Source organism: Stegodyphus dumicola, chromosome 2 (genome assembly GCF_044657685.1).
Source record: "Stegodyphus dumicola isolate Sdum_Otavi_A_Nest chromosome 2, ASM4465768v1".
Classification (NCBI taxonomy): domain Eukaryota; kingdom Metazoa; phylum Arthropoda; class Arachnida; order Araneae; family Eresidae; genus Stegodyphus; species Stegodyphus dumicola.
In genome coordinates this window covers 147,321,002-147,345,785 of record NC_140769.1, presented here as the reverse complement: position 1 = coordinate 147,345,785, position 24,784 = coordinate 147,321,002, and the positions used below count along the sequence as shown (strand labels likewise).

Sequence of the window (24,784 nt, the reverse complement as noted above, 5' to 3'; positions counted from 1 at the left end):
AAGCAAATCCATGGCAAACATAACCAACCTTGGTCGACCATCCAAGAACATTTAAAGCAGAATGGAAAAATAAGCAAAACAGGTGTTTGAGTTCCCCATAATCTGTTCGAAAAGAACAAAGCCAACCTATCCATCCCATGCAACGTATTGCTTCAACGGGACCCTACAGAACCATTTTTTTTTATCGTTTGATTAGCGTAGACAAAAAAATAAGTCCTATATGATAATCCAAAACTTAAAAAGGGGGATCATATTATTGATTAAAAATAAAAACTTGTTACAAATTTATTCGTTTGAATTTAATGTAAGAAAGGACATTACTTTCCGGTCCCACTATTATATTTCAAATATGGCAAACCAAGGGTTGCCAATTCACCTTTAAATGCGCCAAGATGGCAAACTGAAAAGTAAATCTTCAAGACCCCTACAGAAAATGGGTCTTGTGCTAGACAGACTGTACAAGCGACTGGTTCACGACACCAACTACAGATGTTCCACAAGCCAAACAACCAGCAGTGACTATAACAACACAATACTTCAGTACTTCTAAAAAAAATCACTTATTACAGTTTGACAAACCTTAATTGATACTTTTTATATTTAAGAGCTTCATTCGTAGTAGTAATAAATGTGTCATATAACAACATTACTTACCACAAAGCATGACCTAGAAATGTAAACTTCTTAATAATATTTATGTTCCTCTTCGATATTATTAAAAAGAACAAGAAGTGTTCTGAAACAAAAAATGCATAAATTTTAAGACTGATTTCACTAATAATATTTATACAAGTTAAAAATTTATTTAAAACCTTGATAAATCATAAAGTACATTAAAAGCGTACATTATTTAATATATAAAAAACAAAAGTATTAAAACAGTGCCCCAATTTAAAAATTAAGATTTTATGAAAAAAATTACATCTTACGTGTGTTAATTTTTATAATAGCAACTTACAGCTAAACCCTATATAAAGTAATATAATTTTATTTAAGGCTTATTTCTTTAAATACTCAGTTGCGAACCTTAAAAATTTTAATAAAGAAATAACAGTATAAATTAATTGACATTTTCTTACTCATCTCGAGCTATAGCTCTTTAAATAATTCGCTCAATAATTTTGAATCTATAGAGTGATAACTCTATATAAATAAGATAATTAGTAAAGACTTTAGCAAATTAAAAAATAAAATACTTCTAGAATCCCCTTCACACCTATTCCAAATTAAAACTTCAACATTGAAAGCTGAAGTATATATTGTACTTTTAAGTATAGGGTTTTAAATACATATTGTGCTTCAAGAATATATTATTTTAAGCATACATTGTATTCTCAAGTATATATCTATTTTATAAATATTATAAGAAATCGGGTCCACTATGTCGACTGTACACACTATAGATACCAGCCCCTGTTCAATTAGTACGATTATATCAGATCAAAACGTTGTAAAAGATTTTGAAATATTACCACAAGACTCCTTAATATCTGACAACTTTGTTATGACCCCGTATAAAATAAAATCTTCCGTTATAAAGGATAAAGATCCAGTAACTCAAATAAATATGATATGAATCTAATGCATTTGCTTATTATAGCAAAAAGAAAAAAAATCTCATGTGTACACCACGACTTCCTTGTACAGAATATTAAATTATACGCTTTTTTCTTGCAATTCATTTAAACTTATTGGGTTGAATTAAATCTGCTTCGTCGATAGCGCATGCAATGGCAAGGGTGGGAGTTAATGTTGGATGCATATTTAATATTTGCATTTCTTTTTTTCTTTGTATATTTTATTTCCTCACTGCTTAATTTTATGTTATGATTTTTGCAATAATCTTGTTACTGGCAACGTGCTTTATTTTACTATTAAGTTTGTGTGAGTGGCAACAGTTGTTCATGTTTATGTTTCAGTAGAATAGCGTTCTTAGCCGCACTGCGCTGCAGGCAATTTTTCTCTTAAATATTTCATCTTTTAGAATAACAATAAAGTTTATTATACAAAGCTGATGCTTTTTAGTTCAAGGCAACTAGCGCATAAACCACAACACAGTAAATGCACCATTTAAAATTCACAATATTTTTTTACCATAGCGACACTCTCACACTTTAACAGCATTACATTTAATTCATTTTACAACTACTTAAAACCAAGACGAATACTGGTTCATCGCACGAAGTGAGACGTTACCAGTTCCTCATTTCATTTTATAACTCAGAACGCACAAAATTTATATCATCTGAAGAATTATCTAATCGTTGCCACATGTTCTATTCAAATACTATAATAAATCTAAAACGATGTGTAAAAGAAATAAAAAAAAAAAAAAAGTAAAAGCTTTTCACAGACAGTTAAGTGTTTCTCATTCAATTAATTCAGTTCTCAATTCGCGACAAGGCAAAAATACATAAAAACTCAAAATTTCTATATTAAAAATTACGAAGTAAATCTTAAACACGTATTTCCTCAAATAAACTCAAGAATGGATTAAGCATAATTTAATTCGCAGTAATAAAAGAAGACGTTGTCTTTGTTGTTGCGAAGCTTAGTTTCTCTAGATTGGCAACAAATCCACTATTTTGCTAAGTTTCAAATGTAAACAAATATGGCTTCTATGCTAACCAAAAATAAGGCTTAGCCGCACTTGAAAATTTCTTGAATTGTTGATAATTCCCCAACTATAACATTGCAGGTTAAATAAAGGCATAAAAACTTTAACCAAAAGATGAGAAAAGCATAATTCAATCATTTTTAAACCAAAAAATGCACAATTTGCAAATTTGTTTGGACACAGTAGCAGAACAACTACAATTGCTAAAAGATATTGCCATAGCAGGGGCGTAGCTAGAGGGGGGGCAAGGGGGCATCTGTCCCCGGGCGCAGAATCCAAGGGGCGCCAAACTGATGTTACGACATTTTAGAATTAAACGTTTTCCATCCTTGGCAAGCAGTAGGGCGCGCGAAATCTTCAGTTGTCCCTGGGCGCTGAAAACCCTAGCTACAACTCTGTGCCGTAGAGCAAAGTTTATTAAATCAAAATTCTCCAAACATATCTAATATAAGAAGAACATTCCAAATAATGAAAATATAATACCTCAAAAACATAGCAATGCAGTCCATCACAACTGCTGCTAATTCAACTAATAAAGAATGCCTAGTCCTTGACCAAAACATCTATAATACTGCTAAAAAGATATTTTCTTAAATATGATATATGGCTTTACAAGCAAAATAAGTCATCAACAACCTAATTCTTATATTATTATAAGCAAAGTTATAAGAACAATTCAAAAAAGACCAGTTTTGGTCAAAAATTTTTTGCGCAATGTGCTGCAAATTTAAGGAAATGAGAAGAAAAATTGTAGTTAGCTCACCAAAAAGTTACCAAAAGTTGTGGCTCCAAGAAAAATCTAAAATATGCATATTCAGTAGTTTTTACAAGTTCGAATAAAAAACTATATGTTAAATATTTTTGGTTAATTTTAACACAGTTTTAAAAAACTAATTAAATTTAATGAGGTGACATATTAGGCTACAGGTGAAATAAAATGTAAATTATAAAACACAGTAAAATACTAATCGATGGAACAAGTTAAAGGCAAAAAATAAAACACAGTAAAAAACCAATCGATGGAACAAGCAAAAAATATATTAAAAATTAAAAAGCGGAAAATGGTAAATTAGCTCAATTCGAGGTCCACACTGGCTTTTCAAGAGAAATTTTCTGAGTGAAGATCGAACCAAGCTAACTCCATTACGCGTTTCGCCGAAACAGACAACTGAAACTTTGCGTTACAAAATTTTTAATTAATTAAATAAACTGTTTTTTTTTTTTTTTTTATTATTATTATTTTTAAGTCTCAATTCTCTGTTCCAATTTCCCGACGCGTCCACGTAAATTGACACATTAAGGTGTAAAAAATGTAAATGCAATTTCGATGTACAGCAATAATAAAAATAAAAATAAATAGCGGTATGCTATTAGTCAAAATATACAATAACGTACGGGCTGGACCTGCAAGCTTAGAGAATTAAAACTTATAAATGAATCTGAAATTAAATTTAACATAATAATCTCGCCAAAGAATGAGGATTGTAGCAACCTCACAGAAAAATTAGAAAAAATTCTCTCACTTCATCAAATAAATGCTGCAGTTAAATCTATTACTCGCACAAGAAAAGGAGGTATAGCTGTTTCACGCTAATGGCATGAAGACATAACAAATCAAATGCATTTACAAAAAATGAAGAAGCAATAAAATTAGTAGAATTAAATTAATTATAGCCAGTATTCCATATAATATCTCCACATATACCCCATTAAAACAATTATCAAATGCTACAGGATGTGACATCCAGAATCTAGTACCATTATTTAAACTCTCTCTGATAAAAATAAAGATCACGTGAGATAGATAATAAACTGTACTCCAAAGGCATTCAAGATATGGATGGAACATTTCCAGGTTCTTCTAGAATGGAAAACGTGTAAAATTAAAGAGTTTTAAGGTGTAAAATACTATTTCAGATCCAAGAATATGATCATATTTCAAGAAAATGTATGGTAAGACCTTACTGATATTTCTATGGACAATTACACAAAAAGAATGTACTGCAAAAGCTCCAAATTGTGTAAACTGCAAATTAAATAATAAAACAAATCATACAAGATTCAACATGCATCATACGGCTGCCTCTCCAAACTATCCCTCATACATCTATCAAATTAATAAAATAAAAAGAAATGTATATGAGCAATCAACAGCAACAAAATTAATAATTTTTCAAAGCAAGTCTACTTACTACAAAGCACTGAACCACTAATACACTAATAAATTAAACATACCTCATCTAGAATTAAAGAATCAAATATGCTGCTTACAACTAAACCTACAAAAAGCACAAGCTACAGAATTTTCACTCAAATACATAGCTTGTAGAGTCATTATCAGCGGCTTTCCACTCCAATGAAATATATTTCAAAAAGAAGACATGTCAGAACCACTACGAGTAGCGGTTATATGTTGTAACTAAGCCTGGTCGGTGTACACTGTGGGGGGGGGAGAGACAGTTCTGTATCTCCTGTTCTACTGGGCCGATTGACGAAATTCAAATTGCGTTTTTCAGGTCTCGAAAGCGCGGCTTAGGATATACATTAGATTTACATATAGCATCATTCTAACATAGGCATTTTGACAGAAAATCGAACTTTTTCTGAAATGACATGCCATTTTTTTCCATATTTCAATTTTACGATTCAAATTATGCCTAAATATTAAATTTTGTAAAATTTAGTGCGAAATTTACGGAGAAATTCAAAAACTTATGTTGGCGTATTTTTTTATTTTTTTATTTATTTATTTATTTATTGTTAAGAATAATTTACTTACGAGCTTCTTAATTTATGGCAACCTATTTTCCTTTTCTTTTTTTCATTGTAAACAAGCGGGGAAAAAGTCATCCTTCATACTTTAAAATAATTTTAACAAATTGCGTATTATCGTTTGGCGTTATTATTGCTACCCCCCCAAAAAAAAAGCCAAATTTCAAAACGCTCCAGTATGTAAATTCATGCATATCTTAGAAAATTTTGAATAAAAAACTCAAATATGTTTTTGCTCAAAATAATTTTTTGCAAGTGTGCCTAGAAATACATCTACATTAAGATGATGTTAAAAATTTTGTACGTTATGATACAGAATTTTTTTCGAAAAATTTATAAAAATTATTTAAAAATAAAAATTTAAAAAATAAATCACAAACAATGGGTGAATTTTATTTGGAATTAACCTAATTTTCGATCTGTGAAAGAAGGGATCAAATAAATGTAATAAAAAAAAAGAGATATTAATAAATAATAGGGGAACCGGAAAGTAATGTCGTTTCTGTGAATGTCGACAACAACATGCTAAGGGCAGAAGTGGAAGCAAATCCATGTCAAACACTCTTAACCAACCTTGGTCGACCATCCAAGAACATTTAAAGCAGAATGGAAAAACAAGCAAAGCAGATGTTTGAGTCCCCCATAATCTGTCCGAATAGAACAAAGCCAACCTATCCATTCCATGCAACGTATTGCTTCAACGGGCATCAGAACCATTTTTTTGATCGTTTGATTAGCGTAGACAAAAAAATAAGTCCTATATGATAATCCAAAACTCAAAAGGCAGTTTTAATAGGAGTTAAAAAGGGTTTACATCGCGAAAAGGCGCTTCTGTGTGTTTGATGGAGTATTCGCGGAACTGTTCATTTTGAATTGCTGAAACCTGGAAGAACTGTTAATGCAGACCTTTATTGTGAACACTTGGATGGAGTGAACCAATCTTTAATCAAAAAATATCAATTGTCAACAGAAAAGACGTCATTTTGCAACATGACAATGCAAGACCGCACTGTGCAAGACGAACACTGGAAGAAATGAATGAATTGGGGTGGGAGGTACTGCCATACTCAACCACCACACTCGGCCGATATCGCAGCATTGGATTTCCATTTATTCGGATCCCTACAACATTTTCGTAGTGGCAAAAATTTTGAAAATTTGGATGATGTCCAAAATGTCCTCTCGAGATATTTTACTCAAACACCTATTGATTTTTATCGATCCGGGATTGAAAATCTGCACATTAGATGGCAAAAGGTTGTTGATAACAAGGGTGATTATATTATTGATTAAAAATAAAAACTTGTTAAAAATGTATTCGTTTGAATTTAATGTAAGAAAGCGACATTACTGTCTGGTCCCCCTATTATATACCAAACTCAATTAACTTTGAGGAGCTAAAATTTTGAGAGCTAAGTTTTTAAAAACTACTCCTGCGATTTTTACAAAACTTGGTAGCTTGGTGTAATGTAAGTCCTAGAATGGAAATATGGGTTGGCATGCCATTTCAAAAAAAGTCCGATTTTGTGTCAAAATTAGAACAATGCTATATATAAATCAAATACATATCCTAAGTCGCGCTTTCGAGAAATGAAAAACGCAAGTTGAATTTTGTCAATCGGCCCAGTCGTGCCTTCGTGGTGTGGTGGTCTGTACGCTGGATAGTATTAGAGGGCGCGTATTAGAGTATTAGTATTAGAGGGAGCTTATTAGTACGCTGGGCGCGTTCCAGAGGTCCGGGGTTAGATTCCTGACGAATGTGTTGCATATTTTTCATGTCTCCTGCTTCCAAAAATACCTAATGTTTCTACATGTTTACCTCCTCCACTATCTTCCCATCAATAATGAAGAATAAAAATAATAATAATAATAATAATAATAATAATAAATTAAAAAAAAAAAAAAAAGTCCAGAATGATACGATTTTTGATATCGTCATCCAGAACACCTGCAGAAGGGAAGAAAAAGCCTGAAATGGCATGATTTTTGTTCCCACCTCCAGTTAGCCTGAAGTAGGAAAACGCGAAATGGGACATAATGATACTGAGAACTGTTGCCATTCCAAGCAGTCCAACACTTATAATTTATTCCTTAAATATGAGTAATTTGGTGACGATATATTATATAACGGTGCTCCGATAAAAACTACTGTGACGATATTAAATTACTTATTATATACATTGCGCATAAATAAGGTGCAGTTTCTGTCAGACTTTCAGCTAATAATTTAAGATTCTTTTTCAATGGCGTAGCTACAGCTACTGTCACCCGGGGTGGTCCCTTAATCTACCGCCCTTTGATACGCAAACAAAGAAATAAAATAATGTTAAAATGTCATATAGGGAAAGAAATTTAAACTCTGCATTTCTGAAGTAAAATTGAATTCAATTATTATTATTAGCCTAAAGGGCCAATTCGCCCAGAAGAGCTATTAATTTCGGTTTAGCATTTTGCGCTGATTCAGTATAAACGGCGAATTACCTTTTAAACTGTTGTCACCGAATATTCGAGTCCTGTATTATATTTAAATTAAGTAAATAATGAAGAATATGCATAAATGTATGTATGTTTCTCCCATTGTGATAAAAGAACCATACCTAGAGCCATCCAATTTTGAACAACGTAAATCTTGTCCCGAATTTGGGCATCTGGAAGCCCAAATTTCGAATTTGGAATTTGTTTTATTATCTATTTCATGTTTTGTAAAGCATTTATGAGTTCTTGATTACGAAACTTAAAGATTTCAAAGCGAGCCATGGCAACACTATACGAAAAAAAAAAAAAAAATTCTATCTCCAGCGCGCAAGAGTATGTATTGGAAATTCTATAGTGAACCAACACGAAATGCCAAAACGAAAATAACAGTCTTTCAGGGCTTTGTCCCTTTGTGTATTCCTTTATGACAGAAAGGAAGAAAAGGAAACTTTTCGCCCTTCAGAGACCTTTTCTCCTGAGCATTTGCAAAGCCTATAGAACAACAGCTAATTTCTCTCTATGCGTTCTTACTGGGATTCCTCCCCTTCATTTAATTGCGACGAAGGATTCAATAAAAGCCATAGTACTCCAGTTGAAAGAAGATGCTTACCTGAACGGCTCCACCTTTTCTGCCTCAAAGTATGAAACTCCAGCCATACCATTGACCTACCATCCTGCAAAGTATTGTAATTTAATTATCAATACGGACGCTTCAGCAATTAATAGTAAAGAATGTCCAAGAGCATTTACAGCTCTAAAATTCACGGAGAAGTGGGCGCAGCATCAATAATCTATTCTTCTTCCTCTATTCCAACAATATGGCAAGGAAAATTATCTCCAGAAAATTCCGTTTATCAAGCTGAGCTGTCAGCATTTCAATCTGCAGTAAATAAAGCTATATCAAATAATTTCAGGACAATAGCTATCTATTCAGACAGTCAATCTGCATTATATGCCCTGAAGGACAGAAACAATAAGAAACAAGTGGTTCAGGATATTCAAAATACAATAAGTGCCCACCCAGAAATCCAGTTTATCCTCGATTGGGTGAAAGCCCACAACGGAAACGACGGCAACGAGGCAGCTGACCTCCTTGCAAAGGATGCAACGACTAACATCAACAGTGAGGTAATTCATGTCCCGTGGCCCAAGTCCCATTTAAAATTTACACTGAATGCAATTGTCGACTCAAAGTGGCAAGAAGAGTGGGATTCTGCATTGCAAGGCAGAAGAGTCCACAATTTTTTCTCAAAAACTGACAAACAGGCACTACACTATGACCATGCTCTGAATCAGTATATCACAGGGCACGGTCCTTTCCCCACCTACTTCCATGACAGAGGCATGTGCTCCACGGATCTCTGCATATGTGGCGAAAGGGGTGACCCTGATCATTACATTTTTGACTGTAATCTAACAGACGGAAAACATCTGATCAAGCCTAACAACAATCTAATACCATTTAAGAAATATGCAATAAAGAACAGACACCTTAGGGCCAAAATCAGAGACGTTCTTATACATATCCAAAGACTCGGACTAGATATTTGTTATATCTAATGCTTATTCATCTCCATATGTTACTAAACCATATTTGTCTTTTTTATTTTATTTTATTTTATTTATATTTTTTTATTTTTTATTTTATCTATTTTTTTTTTTTTTTTTTTTTTTTTATTTCATTTTAATGTTCCAACAGTTTCATTTATCTACGCAATGCTGATGGACGGGAGCTCCAAAGACTTGCTTATTACACCTTCCGCCTTAGAAAAGACATTTATTCTTACATTTATGCTTTTGGAAGCAACAGTTGTTGAACTTTTCAAGGACAGTCTTTTCTCAATATGATTTGTGTACACTATTAATACCAGAACTCAGTTATCTCAGAAAGTCCTCTCAAGTGGTTGATGGTAAAAAGAAGAGGGGCGGGAGAACCTCGGACCACCCTCCGGGATGTTCTCCCTCAAAATTGGGGTGGAAAGGTTAACAGTTAGCTAGGTTCAGCAATACCTCAATTACCTGTGGTACTACGGAGGTGCTGGCCTAGCTTCTACCTGTACCTGTGTATTCCTTTATTTATTAAATATTATGTTCTTCGCGATTAAACCACAAAATTCAGTTCAACGGCAATATCGCAAAATAATTTTAAAATGAGTTTATCTTTAGAATTTCCGATACACAGTCTCGCGAGCTGGAGATCAAAATGCTTTTTTTTTTTTTTTTTTTTTCTGTACAACGCTGCCATAGCTCGCTTTGAAATCGTTGAGTTTGTTAATCAGGAATTCGTTAAATCAGAAAATATGTAATTAATAATAAAAAAAATTCTAAATTCGGGCCTCCAGATGCCCGTATTCGGTGGAAGATTACGTTATTCAAAATTGGAGGAAATTTTATCACTATGTGAGAAACATCGATATATTTATGCAGATTCTTCATTATTTAATTTCTTTAAATATAATACAGGGCTGTAATACTTGTTGGCAATAGTTTGAAAAGTGAACCGACATTTAAAATTTTCAACGCAAAATGTCAAACTAATAGGAATAGCCCTTCTGGGCTAACGCCCTTTGGACCTATTTTTTTTTTTTTTTTTCAATTTAATTCCACATGGCATTTCAGAATCTCATTATTACTTTAAAGGCCCTGATCATCTACGTGGCTATGTTTCACGGGAGAAATGCCGCCCCCAAAAATGTGTCGTCCGGGACGGGTCGCTTTTTAGTTACTCCACTGCTGCTTTAAAGAACATCGAAAAGATTAAGATCGTGGTTGATTACCCAGTTTGCGACATCTAGCACATTCCTTACAAAATCCATTTATTTTGAAACTCATCGAAGGGCCACCAGTGCAGCCGTTCTACGAAACAAATGAGCCGAGCCTTATTGAGCTGTCATCGAGAAATCCTTTTCCCTTTTCTAATCTGTTGTCTGGAATGTCTGTTTTAGTGTTTTCGAGATAGTCGCATGGGTGAAGGTGCCTGCGGAAAGCGACCACCTGGGAGTAGCGGATACAACGTTTGAGTGTTCATCCCACCCTTTTCTCTACCTAGAAATCGGAGCTAGGATCTAGGATCGTATCTTTTCTTCTGGCATCAACTTCTAAGAGTTCTAATCAGTAGTTAAACATTTTACCAAAGGCCCTTAGTAATCATAATAAAATAAGAGGTGTATTGAAAAATACATCACACCCGAAGGCGAGATCGAAGTCATGAGATAAACTCAGTAAATAGTAATTTTTTAATGCAATTAAATGGCATGTCATTAGCAGTGGTCGGTGCAAAATAAGTCCTAAGTTTCATAACATTGCTGAATAAAACTTAAAATAAAACTGAAGAAGTTCGAAAAGGCGAATTTGAAGAGATAATAATGTCCTTATTTTTCAGAAACACAAGTCGGGAACAGTACAATTAATTAATCATGCAAAGTTGCAGAGTAAACATCACGTGATGCGAGATGGCCAGTAGCGAGTGAAGGAGTCATAAGACCGCGAACTAAAATTTTTCACTGTAAGCAAAGTCTTTGCTATAAAACACTACACAGTACTAAATAAATTCTTGGTTAAATAGAAATAATAAGTAAAATAATTATGTAATATAAGTTTGAATCAAAGTCCATAAGCTTTGTCAGAGCATAGTGTCCAAAACATAAGCAAAACTTGATTAAATGAAGAGTATTAAAATACGTGAAATAAGTAGAATAAAATATATAAACTGTACACTACCACCATAATGCATTATGATGGATAAGATATCGACTGTGTTCGACCGTTATTTAGCAGATTCGTTTGCTACGCGGCGCTATGATCTTGCACGGTCTTCTGAATTTGGCTACTTATCGCTTTCTTTTGGCACGGTTGGGAGGAATTGCCTATATGAGCGATTCTCAACCGGTGGTACGCAAGAGAAAAATAGGTGGTACGCAGGGGCGTAGCTAGAGTTTCCAGCGCCCGGGGACAACTGAAGAATTTGCGCCCCTTTCTGTGCGCCAAGAATGGAAAACAGTTTAATAAAAATTTTCGTAGCATCAATTTGGCGCCCCTTAGATGCTGCGCCCGGGGACTGATGTCCCCCTCACCCCACCCTAGCTACGCCACTGGTGGTACGCAAAGATTCAAAGTATTTTTAGTCCAAAGGGGCTATGTTCTTGAAGGACTATTGTTTTCGTTTTCCGATTTTGCATTGAAAACTTTAAAAGTACTGTATCACTTTTCAAATCGTTGCCACCAAATACTATCGCCCTGTATTATATTTGAAGAAATTAAATAATGAAGAATCTGCATAAACGTATTTATGTTTCTAGCATTGTGATAAAACAACGGTACCTAGAACCATCCAATTTTGAATGTCATAATCCTACTGCGAATATGGGCATCTGGAAGCCCAAATTTGAAATGTGTTTATTATCGATTTCATATTTTGTAAAACTTTAGCGAGTGTCTGATTAACAAACTCAAGGATTTCAAGGCGAGCAATGGCAACGTTGAACAGAAAGAAACATTTTTATCTCCAGCGCCCGAGACAGTGTATCGGAAATTCAAAAGATAGGCTCAATTTAAAATTATTTTGCGACATTGAACTGAATTTTATGGTTTAAGTGCAAAGAACATGATATTTAATAAATAAAGGTAACACACAAAGCGTTAAAAAAAAAAAACGCCCCTTTTGAAATCTGAAACCTTTCAGATTTTTTTAACTATTAAGTTCGGAAATTTCGTAAAGAAAAAGAACAATTGATAGGAATCTGTGATCGAACTCGAACTGAAATAACACACTCGTTAACTTTTGGCTGAACCGGAAAAGAAAAAAAAAGAAAAAAAAAAAAAAAAAGAGAGAGAGAGAGAGAGATAGAGAAAGAGAATTTAAAAGTATCTCAAATAAAGCTATTAAATTTTTATTATTGCCATTTTGCACAACCTATTTGTGTGAACAAGGATTTTCTTCCGTGCTATATTTGGAGGTTCGATTCCCGCGAATGGGCTGGCTGCATGGGCGTTTTCGTGGTTTTCCCCATGTGTAACATGTATGCTAGCCAGTTTCCCTTAGAAAATCCTCCACGAAGGCATCCCTCCCTTTAGGAAGATAGCCCTCGTGTGCTTTGCCATAACTAAATAATCCAATCCGTGTTATATTTGAAAAATAAATACAAAACAAAATTAAAAGTGGATCCTAATTTACGGTTAAAGCTAAGTGAAATAAGGCCAGACATATAAATGGATCTCGTTTAAACAGACCCAAATTTCCCACTAAATTTTAGCATTGAAGTATTATAACTTGACTTTTGATTATTAAAATGGTAACCAATTTTTAATCTAATATTTTTAATGCGTATTTAATACAAATAGCCAGTAGGTTGTGCAAATTTAAATTTGTTTAAATATAATATATATATATATATATGTGTGTGTGTGTGTGTGTGGATGGGGAGTTGAAAATGATATCCTTAAGTAAATAACATTTCCACACCACAAAAAATTTAATGAATAATAATAGAAAAGCTACAGATTCGAATTAAATAACAGTACCGTTGCGCGTTCTCGCGTTTGTTAGATACAAATATAGTTCTGCATGACTTTAAGTATTTAGATAGCTACTCAGTGACTAGTCGCGTTCGCGTGGAATCAACATCAATCTGACATCATCGTCTTTTCGCCTCGCTCTCGCTGTCGGGGCATAGGTGATGTCCTCTGGTGACGGTGTTGAACTAACGGATACCGCATATATATATATGTAATATTAAAAGCACAAGGAAAAGCCGGAACACTGTCGATGCGTGCTTACATCCATATTGGAGAAGAATTTTGATTGCGTAGTATTCTAATAATGCTAACTTGATAATATCCAAAGAACTTGGCAGTCGAGGCAGTTTTAATTCCATTTTTATTTTCAACTGATATTTGTGGTCACAATGACTTATCACTCTAGTCGTGCCTTTCCACAGGAGATTTCTATTTTTGATATTGTTGAGATAGAAATTACATCTTAGCACAGTAGAGAGCAAAGCTGAAGTGCGTAGTAATGCAAGATGGAAGCACGCGAAGAGAAAAGTTTTGGTTTGCAGTTTGGTGATTGGTCAAGAGGCATCTGCATTAAGGATTACGTAGGATAGCATGATTATTTTGAATGACGCAGTTTAGACTTAAGCGCTATTTTTAGGACATATAGATGAATATTTTTAGGCCATATAGAAAATAAAAGAGGTTATAGTGAATTAAATTTAGAAGTTTGCTTTCATATTTTTTATCTTACATATATATATTTTAAATATTTCTATTGTGAAACTGTAAATTAATGCGTTAAATTATTATTTAACGAAAGAAAACAGGAGCTTAAAAATAATTTCCTAATTGTTAAGCAGAAATTTTTAAACTAAAAAAAAATAATAATAATAAAATAAAATAAAAAATGAAATATAATGGATGGTTATTTAGTGAATACAAGAAATTAAGCTTTAAAATGAATTCAGAACAGATTTTTTTAGTGGCTTATGTACGTACGCATGTATGTATCTTGCATAACTCAAAAACGAGTAGCCTCAGAAGTTTGTATATAGGACTGCTATAACTTGTAGATGTGCACCTCCCATTTTGGTTGCGATCGGCCGCACCAAAACTATATGTTTCTTTATTCTTATATGTTTGCAAATTGTGCATTTTTTGCTTTAAAAATGATTGCATTATGTTGTTCTTCTCTTCCGGTTGAGGCAGTGTTTCCCAACCTTTTTTGTGCTATGCCCCACCTAATCCTCTCTAAAACTTTTAAGCTCCCCCTAGCATATACATAATTTTTAATATTTAAAAACTGAAATTTTCACGAAAGAAACTTGAATGATAGCTTTTAGGAAGAAATGACTATGAAATTTTGTGAGCAAACACAGTAAGTGAACTTTCAAAACATGGAAAACTGAAATTCAAGAAGAAACTCATTTTAGTGAAAGTTTTTTAATTTTAAGTATTAGTATTTTTTTTTTTTTTAAAGCAGGAAATCATTTATTGCACTAAATTCGCATTTAGTAAAATATGAAGATGGAAACGGTAACAATAGTTCTCTTGCAAATTTTGTTGCATTTGGATATCTGATTCTGGTTTCCTCACAAAAATGACATCGCTCCTTTTATATTAAATAAAGTTTTAATTTACTCATCATTTTGCATTTCTGCGAGTTCTTCTTTTTACTGCATATTTTAAATGTCAGCCAAATCCATCCACTAGCATTGGCTGCATCATCCAAGTTGGAAAATCAATTTGTTTTAAGTTACAAAATCTTTTAAATCAGCCGATAAAATTTTCAGTTGATTGACAATAACAAGTATAGCGGTAGTCGCGTCACATTTTTGGAGCCAATGAGACTTTTCAAACTTTTTGTGGTTAATAGTATATGCCTGACATAATTCAACAAGGATAATGAAACCAAATATCTTCCTTTTGCATCACAAGTTTTATTTGCTCCTTGAAGTTGTTTATTTAATATATTTAATTTTTCAAAGATATCAGCTAAATAACTCACAATTGCCTTTTTATCATCCGTAAACGGATTTTTCATTTCAGGTTTGTCGCTTAAAAAATAACTAAGAGTATCAAATAGTTCGATAAATCTTTCCAAGCAGTTCCCTTTCGACAGCCTTCTTACTTCAGTGTGAAGTACAAGTCTCATATAGTCTTCATTTTGTTCTTCATAAAATAACTTGAAAAGACGTTCACATTTGGCCCTAGCTTTAATAGCATTGATACACTTTATAACTAAATTTAGTACTTCATTTAAGAACAGGCGAATTGTTTTTAGCTACCAGGTTTTCTCTACGAATAACACAATGCACAAGAAGCCTTTCTGGGTTCTCATCTTTTATCAATTTTAAGCAACCCTTTTCCTTATTCCGTGCTTTACTTTATTTTTCAACTATCATATTAGGAGCACCATCTGCAGTACAAGATGTATTATATTTTTTAGCTTACTATAAATATCTTTGGAGGTAGTGGTGCTTTCTAATGATTTACAGAACATTTCTTCGGCAAAATCCCCTTTATAAATATATCTTGCACAAGTTACAAGTACGGCTTCACTGTCTCTCAAAGTTGGTTCATCCATTTGCACCGAAACTTTTCTTGTTTTCAGCTTTTCAACAAGTTGTATTTCAATATCCTCATTTAATCTTACTTCTGCAAACACTATTGTTATTTAGTGGCATAGCTTTAAAGTCTTTGTTATCTTTTCCTAGAACAGTTTTAAATGCTGATATTGATGACTTGATTAAATTTTCCCCTATAGTACGCTTTTTCCCAGATTAAACGATGAGTAATGAAATTTGATAAATAGCCTCAAGAGCACGATTAACAGTTGCATTATGAGCAGTAAATAGACACTTTAATATTACACCTTTTTCAAAAATTTTCCTTAAAGTGTGAAAATAATTCAAATCTGAATTAATATCAGCATTATGTTTCGCCTTCAAATGTGCCTCAAGTGACCTAGTTTCATTGATTTGTTTGTTGGTCAGGCATTATTGGCATAAAAGGACAAAAGTTGACCGTTTATGGACCGGGTATGAAACCAAATTTTAAATATGCCTCCGAATACTGGCGAACGTTTCTTCTTGCTTGCACCCCTCATTTCACTAAGGGCTGAAATAAATATATATAAGATCAATATAAACAAAGCTGAAAGCAGCTACTGTTGCCATTCAAGGAAAGAATAATATACCGGTTGCCATTCCTACAGTAAAAAATAAAGTAAATTTGTTGGCTGTAATGTGCGAGAAACGTCTGGAAAGCATAATGTGTCAGTTATTTAAATGCCTTTAAAAGCATTTAAAGTCCATGTCTACAGCGAGAATTCTTTATAAAATATTTAAAATGCACCGCAATTTAAAAACTCTTTTACGTATACATCACTTACATTTTTCTTTATTTTAGGGAATAAAAAATGAAATTTCGAAAAATTTTGACTTTATGAAACATATTTAGAAAGTCCTTTGTCCCCTTAAACTCTGCATGAGTCCATTTTCGAATTGCCCCCTTAACAGTCGCATTGCCCGCTTGTGGGGCGTGGGCCCCATGTTGGGAAACACGGGGTTAAGGTGTTTATGCCTTTAGTAAGTCTGCATGCAATAATTATAAAATTATCAACAATTTAAAAGTTAAGACACAATAACACGCCGAACAAATACTAATTCAGAAGTCAAACAACAAAAATCAGCGTTATATTTACAAAATTTTCACAGGACTAGTTTCGATGCTTTTATCGAACCACCATCCTCAGCTGCAAAACCGTTATGAACAAGACAGGAAATAATGATTAGATAAGATAAGAAAGCCTGGACAAGAATAAGCAAGTGGCGCCATCTGTTGGTGAAACTAGAACTAAAACATAATTTTTTTAAAGGCCGAAGGCAAATTTGGATTGGAATTAGGATCGTTAACTAGAACAGAAAGATTTTTATGAATGTGAAATGCCTCTAGAAAATCCAGTTCTCCAATGGAAGATGTTTTTTGAATAATTTTGGCAGTTCAATTTTGGCAATGAATTCTATTGATCCTGCTATTCAGTTCACTTTTGAACTTGAGACTTGCAATTCTCTTCCGTTTCTCGACATTCTGGTCACACGTAACACATCCAACTTCAGTACTACGGTTTACCGTAAACTTTCATCGGTTTGCCTTCCACCACACTTTAAATCATGTCATCCGACTAAACAAAAGTTAGCTTCAATTTATTCTTATGTTTTCCGTGCTCTTCAAGTTTGCTCCTTCAAACTAGTCCTTGATGAAGAACTAAATTATTTAAAAGCAATAGCTATTGACAGGGGCTTTTCACCCAACATTATTAATCAAGCAGTTAAAAAATTCTCATCTCAACACACTAAAAGGCACACTCTTGTTTTAGGAGATTATAAAAATTCTGTTGTCATTCCCTTCTTTCCATCAATTAGCTATAAAGTTGCACATATTTTGCAGAAATTTAACTTTCGGGTTGTTTATTCTCCCATCAATAAAATTCCGAGTTTCATACTCAAAGACTCTATTCCGGATATGAATTCCTGGGGTATTTATAGGATTCCTTGCCAGTGTGGTTTAATTTACATTGGCCAAACTAAGAGAGCCTTAAAATTTCGCGTCAAGGAATATGAGGCATATGTTAGAAAAAAGGAAACACAGAAGTCTTCTGTTGCTCAACATTGTTGGTCCGAAAATCACACTTTCAATTTCTCTGCTGCCAAAGCTATTCAAAAAACATCTTCCATTGGAGAACTGCATTTTCTAGAGGCATTTCACATTCATAAAATCTTTCTGTTCTAGTTAACGATCCTAATTCCAATCCAAATTTGCCTTCAGCCTTTAAAGAAATTATGTTTTAGTTCTAGTTTCACCAACAGATGGCGCCACTTGCTTATTCTTGTCCAGGTTTTCTTATCTTATCTAATCATTATTTCCTGTCTTGTTCATAACGATTTTGCAGCTGAGGATGGTGGTTCGGTAAAAGCATCGAAACTAGTCCTGTGAAAATTTTTTAAATATTACGCTGATTTTTGTTGTTTGACTTCTGAATTAGTAATTTAAAATTTGTTTAAGTGCGGCAAAGCCTAATTATTTTTATCATGGCGGCTATGTTTGTTTAGATTTGAAACTTAGTAGAATAGTGGATTTGTTGCCAATCTGGAGGAACTAAGCTTCGCAACCACAAAGAAACGTCCTCTTTTATTATTGCGAATTAAATTATGCTTAATTCATTCTAGAATTAGCATTTAAGTAATTAGCTTGTTTTGACGCAGAAACTGTAATTTTAATTGTAAAACTTGTTTAAATTTTTTTAACTGCACTTTGTGTTTTATGTTTTTTTATATCTTTCAAATTTTAATGAAATATTTTGTATTTTGATTTTTTATGTATTTTTATGTAGCGAAGTGAGAATCGAATTTATTAGTAGAGCATGCGCATTAGGTAAGGGGCGCTGAATCCTGTATGAAAAACTGTTTCCTTTTTATTTGTTTAATTACTTTTATACGTTTTAGATTTATTATAGTATTTGAATAGAACTTGTGGTAATTATCAGATGATGTAATTTTTGTGCGCTCCGAGTTATAAAATGAATGAGATGTAATGTTGTTAAGTGAACCTAGCGTCTAAGTGTGCTATGAGTGGCTTCTAAGTGTCGCTATGATAAATAAATATAATGAACTTTAAAGAGTGCATTTATTCTAATGTGGTTTATGCGCTATCGACGAAGTATATTTAGTTCAAAATTCGTTAACTGTTACTTCAATATGTTTAAATGAAATGCAGGAAAATTGCGTATAATTTAATATTCCGTACAAGGAAGTCAAGTGGTGTAAACAGCTCATTTTTCAATTATACGAAGCAGATTCTTGAAAAACGATAAAATAAAAAATAAATTAATTAAATTAATAACAAATAATTGAACAATAAAGTAACAACACATTTTATTTTGGGATTCATATGGATTAAAACCCTATACATATATAGCAAACACAGTCACAATCAAAATAAAATTAATGAAAGCAATGACTATGTACAAGTACATCTGATTGGCAAAATTATTTTTTAAATTTATACAAGCAATAAATATGCAAACATTTTTGGGTAAACAAAGTAAATATTCTTTGTCTGTCTATGACTCTAACAAACTTCGTGAATTCCGGTATTCTTTTTCGTGCAATCAGATCACCAGCTGGTAAAAAGCAAACATGTTATTTCGATACCAAGTTATTTATATGTTATTCTAGACAGCATTGGTGTGATCAGAAAAAACGGTATATCGAGACACTTCATAAAAGTTGGAGTATTGTATGTTGTGTGAAAGGTCGTAATCTGTTCCAAATGTATAGAAATATATGTTTCTATACATTTGGTCGTAATCTTCCAAATGTATAGAAACATATATTTCTATACATTTGGAATAAAAATTGCTTTACAATTTTAAATACAATTGCATAAATTTATTGAGAGTAATTTAAAAGCTCTCAAGAAAATTATGCAATTACATATTATTATTATATCTATATTTTGCATCTGCATGAAGAAATAACATTTAATCCAGATTCATTTAAAAGCTCTCAATAAAATTATGCAATTACATATTATTATTATATTGTTGCGCTTTTTTTTTGGTGATCAAATGGGCGATTTCTCGCCAAATGTGGCAACCCTTCCCTAGCCGTTTTATCGCAACCGTAAAAATTCATTAAATCTTAACAGTTACTTAAATCACATATTAATGTTATTTATCCATTAGCCAAGTTGTACCTTTAATAGGGAAATAAAAGTCCTGTGAAAAGATACACGTCAACTTAAGAAAGTATACGTACATTGCGGGGGGTGGGTGGAGAAAAGAAAAGCTGAAAGGTTCAGATTTTAAATTACGTCCAAAGGGGCGTTTATTTATCATTTTGTGTGTTACCTTTATTTATTAAATATCACGTTCTTCACACTTAAACCATAAAATTCAGCTCAACAGCAATATCGCAAAATAATTTTAAATTGAGCATACCTTCAGAATTTCCGATACAGAGTCTCGCGCGGTGGAGTTGAAAAATGTTTTTTTCTGTACAACGTTGCTATTGCTCGCTTTGAAATCCTTGAGTTTGTTAATCAAGAATTCGTTAAAGTTTTTTACAAAATATGAAATCGATAATAAAACAAATACCAAATGTTTATTTAATTTCTTCAAATATAATGCAGGACTCTAACATTCGCTGGCAACAATTTGAAAAGTGAAACGGACATTTATAGTGAACCAACGCAAAATGAAAGCAATAGTCCTTCAGGAACAAAGCCCCTTTCGACTAAAAAAAAGGACAGTTCTAGATCTCCCGTTCACACATTTCACAAGGGCACATCTGTGTAGCCAACAAGGGAGTGGCTTCTAAGATTGACCAATGGGCTTCGAGTAATATTTCTATCATGTCAAATACCTTTATCCGCTTTAAAGCAAGATAGTTGAAAACATTTTGCCACGCAATTTCTTGTACAAAATAATTACAGCATAGTGAATTTCTTCTGAAAATTTTCATTGCGAAGTTAGATCAAATACAAGCAATTGTGAAGATTTCACTACCTGGTTGAAAGAAATACAAACACATGTTTGATGCTCCGCAAAACTTCGACTGATCAATATTGATCTCAGTTTTCAAGGAATAATATTTGTCAGTATTCTTCATATCATAAAGGTACACTCTTAAATTTACAAGTTATACGATAGTTATGTAACATTTTGTATTTAAGGGTAATTGACTGCAAAATAGTAACTGTAATTATTATTTTAAATTTGTTTCAGTTCAGATGTAAAAACATATATTTCTATACATTTGGAATAAAAATTGCTTTACAATTTTAAATACAATTGCATAAATTTATTGAGAGTAATTTAAAAGCTCTCAAGAAAATTATGCAATTACATATTATTATTATATCTATATTTTGCATCTGCATGAAGAAATAACATTTAATCCAGATTCATTTAAAAGCTCTCAATAAAATTATGCAATTACATATTATTATTATATTGTTGCGCTTTTTTTTTTTGGTGATCAAATGGGCGATTTCTCGCCAAATGTGGCAACCCTTCCCTAGCCGTTTTATCGCAACCGTAAAACTGTTTTGCGGGGAAGCCATCTTACCGCGCCTGTACATTTCGTAACAATATCTATATTTTACATCTGTTGAAGAAATAACATTTAGTCCAGATTCATTTAATTATCCAAGCTTAAATATACTATACTACTTAAAATATTATGAATGCTGTTATTTTGCAGAGAGAAAAACTATGCAACAAATAAAAGAAAAATGAATGCAAATTTGAAATGTTATTGCGATTTAAGCAGAATTATATGTTGTACTGAAAGGTACGAACATTTTGTAAATAGAATTTAATTTTATTAGAGTTACTCATTGTTCATCAGAACTAGTTTGATATTGTGAATACTGTGTCAAACTGGGGGGGGGGGAACTTGAATACATATTCACAGATTAAAATATGGTTTCTTAGAGCTTTCCTTAGAGCTAACAATAAAAATAAATGAAAAAATAAAAATCTGAGAGAGTTCAGATTTTGACGATCGCCCAGAAGGATTCTTTTAAAGTTTAATGTGAATAATCATTAGAGATTATCCGTAGACATAGCCCACGCGTAATAGCATAGTATATTAGATTAACATGAGAGCGTTTCGATGTCTTTTATTACATTTAAAAAGTAAAACAATACGTAATTCTATAAAAATATTGAATGCTTCTAATTAGATATATTATTAGTCCAAAGTGGTAATTTGCTCTGAAGGACTATTAATTTCGTTTTGGCATTTTGCGTCGAAAACTTAAACTGTATCACTTTTCAAATCGTTGCCACTATATACTATCGCTCTGTCTTATATTTAAAGAAATTAAATAATGAAGAATCTGTATGAATGTATGTATGTGTCTCGCATTGTGATAAAACAACGTTACCTACAGCTATTAAAATTTGAATAACGCAATCTTCCGTAGAATATGGGTATGTGGAAGCCCTAATTTGTTTTATAATCGATTTCATATTTTGTAACACTTTAACGAATTTTTGATTAAAATACTCAACGATTTCAAAGCGAGCAATGGTTACACTGTAACCGGGGGAGGGGAGGGGGAACATTTTTATCTCTAGCGCGCGAGACTGTGTATCGGAAGTTCTAGAGATAGGCTCATATTAAAATTACTTTGCGATATTGCCGTTGAAATGAATTTTATGCTTTAAATGCGAAGAACAGGATATTTAATAAATAAAGGTAACGCACAAAACAGTAAAAAACCGCCCCTTTAGGCGTAATGTAAAATTTGACGGCTTTAAGATTTTTGTTCCTTTTTTTATATATATGTTTCTTAGTTGCATTTGTATTAAATTAGTTAAATTCCGTTGCCTTTTTGAAGAATATATTTCCTTATCGTTTAATGGTTATCGAAATAGCTGTTGATTAATGGGATCATACCAACATCGCCTATTTTCTGCGCGCGTTTTTCTGCCAGAAAGCAGGAACGACCTCTGCCAAAAACATTTTGAAAAGTAAAAACGGTCCAAATGATATTTATTCAGCATTCGCATTGGCAGTCCACGATAACAGATGTTATTACTCTTATCCATTCACAAGCTTTTCTCTTCTTCTTGGATGCAAGATCTCCTTTGCGGTTTCTGCACACCCAGCGCAAAACGTGCAGATCGACTTTCGCACCCTGTACAGGCCTGCACGCCATACCGGCAGGGAAAGAACATTCTCCTTTCCTGTCAAGGCAATATCCATAGCGAAGCCATCTAGGCCAGATATCAGCTCCCATGTCCTGCCATGTGAAAACAACCGGACAAGACGCTCTCCGAATCAACCATGATTTAATCTGATTTTTCCGAGGCAACAATTCAGGGTGGAAAAAAGATAGTTCTTCAGTCAGATTCAATTGGTTCCAAGGCAGCTGCTGTTTCGGCGCCGAAACATGTCGAGAGACGTCCAAATTCAGTTCGCTCAAGAACATGGGCTTCCGGAACTTCTTCGGTCTCTTCTCTGACATCCAGTCGGGCTGAAAATAATAATTACTTTATGAACAAGTACAAAAAATGTGCACAGTGTGTCTTTTCATGAAATGATAATAATAATAATAATATCACTAGAAAATTAATCGAGATTCTTGAATGAAGAACATATTGTCCAGTTTTTTTTTTTCTTTTTTTTTTTCTTATTTTTATTTACATCACACACAAAAAGACATTAGACTGAAAAATCCAAGCGCAATTAAACCGAGAACAGGGAATAAAAAACTAGCCTAGTAAGCCAAGAAAAGTACGTTACATAGAATTCTAAAGATTTGTTTACATAAACATTTACCGCAAGGCCTGACGGAAAAGAATACAGACGACCGTTAATATCACGCCGTCTGATCACATGATCATTTTATTTTTAACAATTCACAAGCAAGATAATGGATGTCATAAAAGAAAAAATTTTTACAGTATAAGATTTTATTTAAAAATAGAGGAAGTACTCGACGCCAGTTAAGTTAGTTAAGTAAGTAATGTATCTAACAACAGAGAGGACGATACCGCTGTAATTTTTTTCTAGTAACGATGCAAAAAATACGACTTAGAGTCATACATTTTTCAGTCTGATGCGATATGGAACACACATAAAATATTTCGAAAGGAAAATATACTAATTTTCTCTCATTATATCAGCAACAATGGCACGCAGTTCTTAATGATTTTCGTCTTTCTAATCAAATGATCGTAAACCTTTACCTTCACTCGTATGTGGTACCAACTACTGTGAGTTATCACCAATAGATCAAGTATGCCTTAGGCCTTTCACGTTTGTATCTAAAAGAAGATGTACTATTGGTACATCTAATCACCCAGATGCGTAGAATGCATTCAAAAACTCTAAGGTTTGGAGAAATCTGGTCGTGGGGAAGCAAAAGTTTCCATAGAGCTTAAGTTGTTAAGCAATCTTTTACCTAGCGCCAGAGTCGTATTCAGTCTCTGAATTAGTATTTAGTCTCTGAATTAGTATTAACTTCTGAATTAGTATTTGTTCGGAGTATTATTGTGTCTTAATTTGACAATGGTATTTTTATTTAATATTTCGTAAAATTTATAAATTTTTTGCTAACAAACTGATTTGAAAGCCAGCAGTAGCAACACTTCTCGAAATAAAGCAGAATTTTATCTCCAGCGTGCGAGACTGTTGCAACTCGGAAAAATGAAGGGGAAAATTAGCGTTTTCAGAGCTTTTAATTAATATCTCTGATTTTAACTCTATTTTTATTTTTTTCTTTAAATTTATCTATTTATTTATTTCTTGAGAAAAGTGGTCGTCAACCTTTTCCAGGACCCAGAAAAGAATGGTAGAATGTTTGGTGACGATAGCTATAGTAGTCACTGAGTTATTCACGAACAAACAA

The 24,784-nt window shown here is 33.0% G+C and overlaps 1 protein-coding gene across 1 annotated transcript in view; it reads right to left on the bottom strand.

The window, feature by feature from the left end:
• Window positions 1-19,279: 19,279 nt before the first annotated feature.
• The window catches only part of LOC118204639 (uncharacterized), a 28,729-nt gene continuing 23,224 nt past the window's right edge, over window positions 19,280-24,784 (bottom strand). The window contains exon 4 of the mRNA XM_085810229.1: window positions 19,280-23,407. Within this exon, the coding sequence (XP_085666355.1) occupies window positions 22,928-23,407 (480 nt within the window). The 3' untranslated portion in view covers window positions 19,280-22,927. The remainder of the gene's footprint in view (window positions 23,408-24,784) is intronic.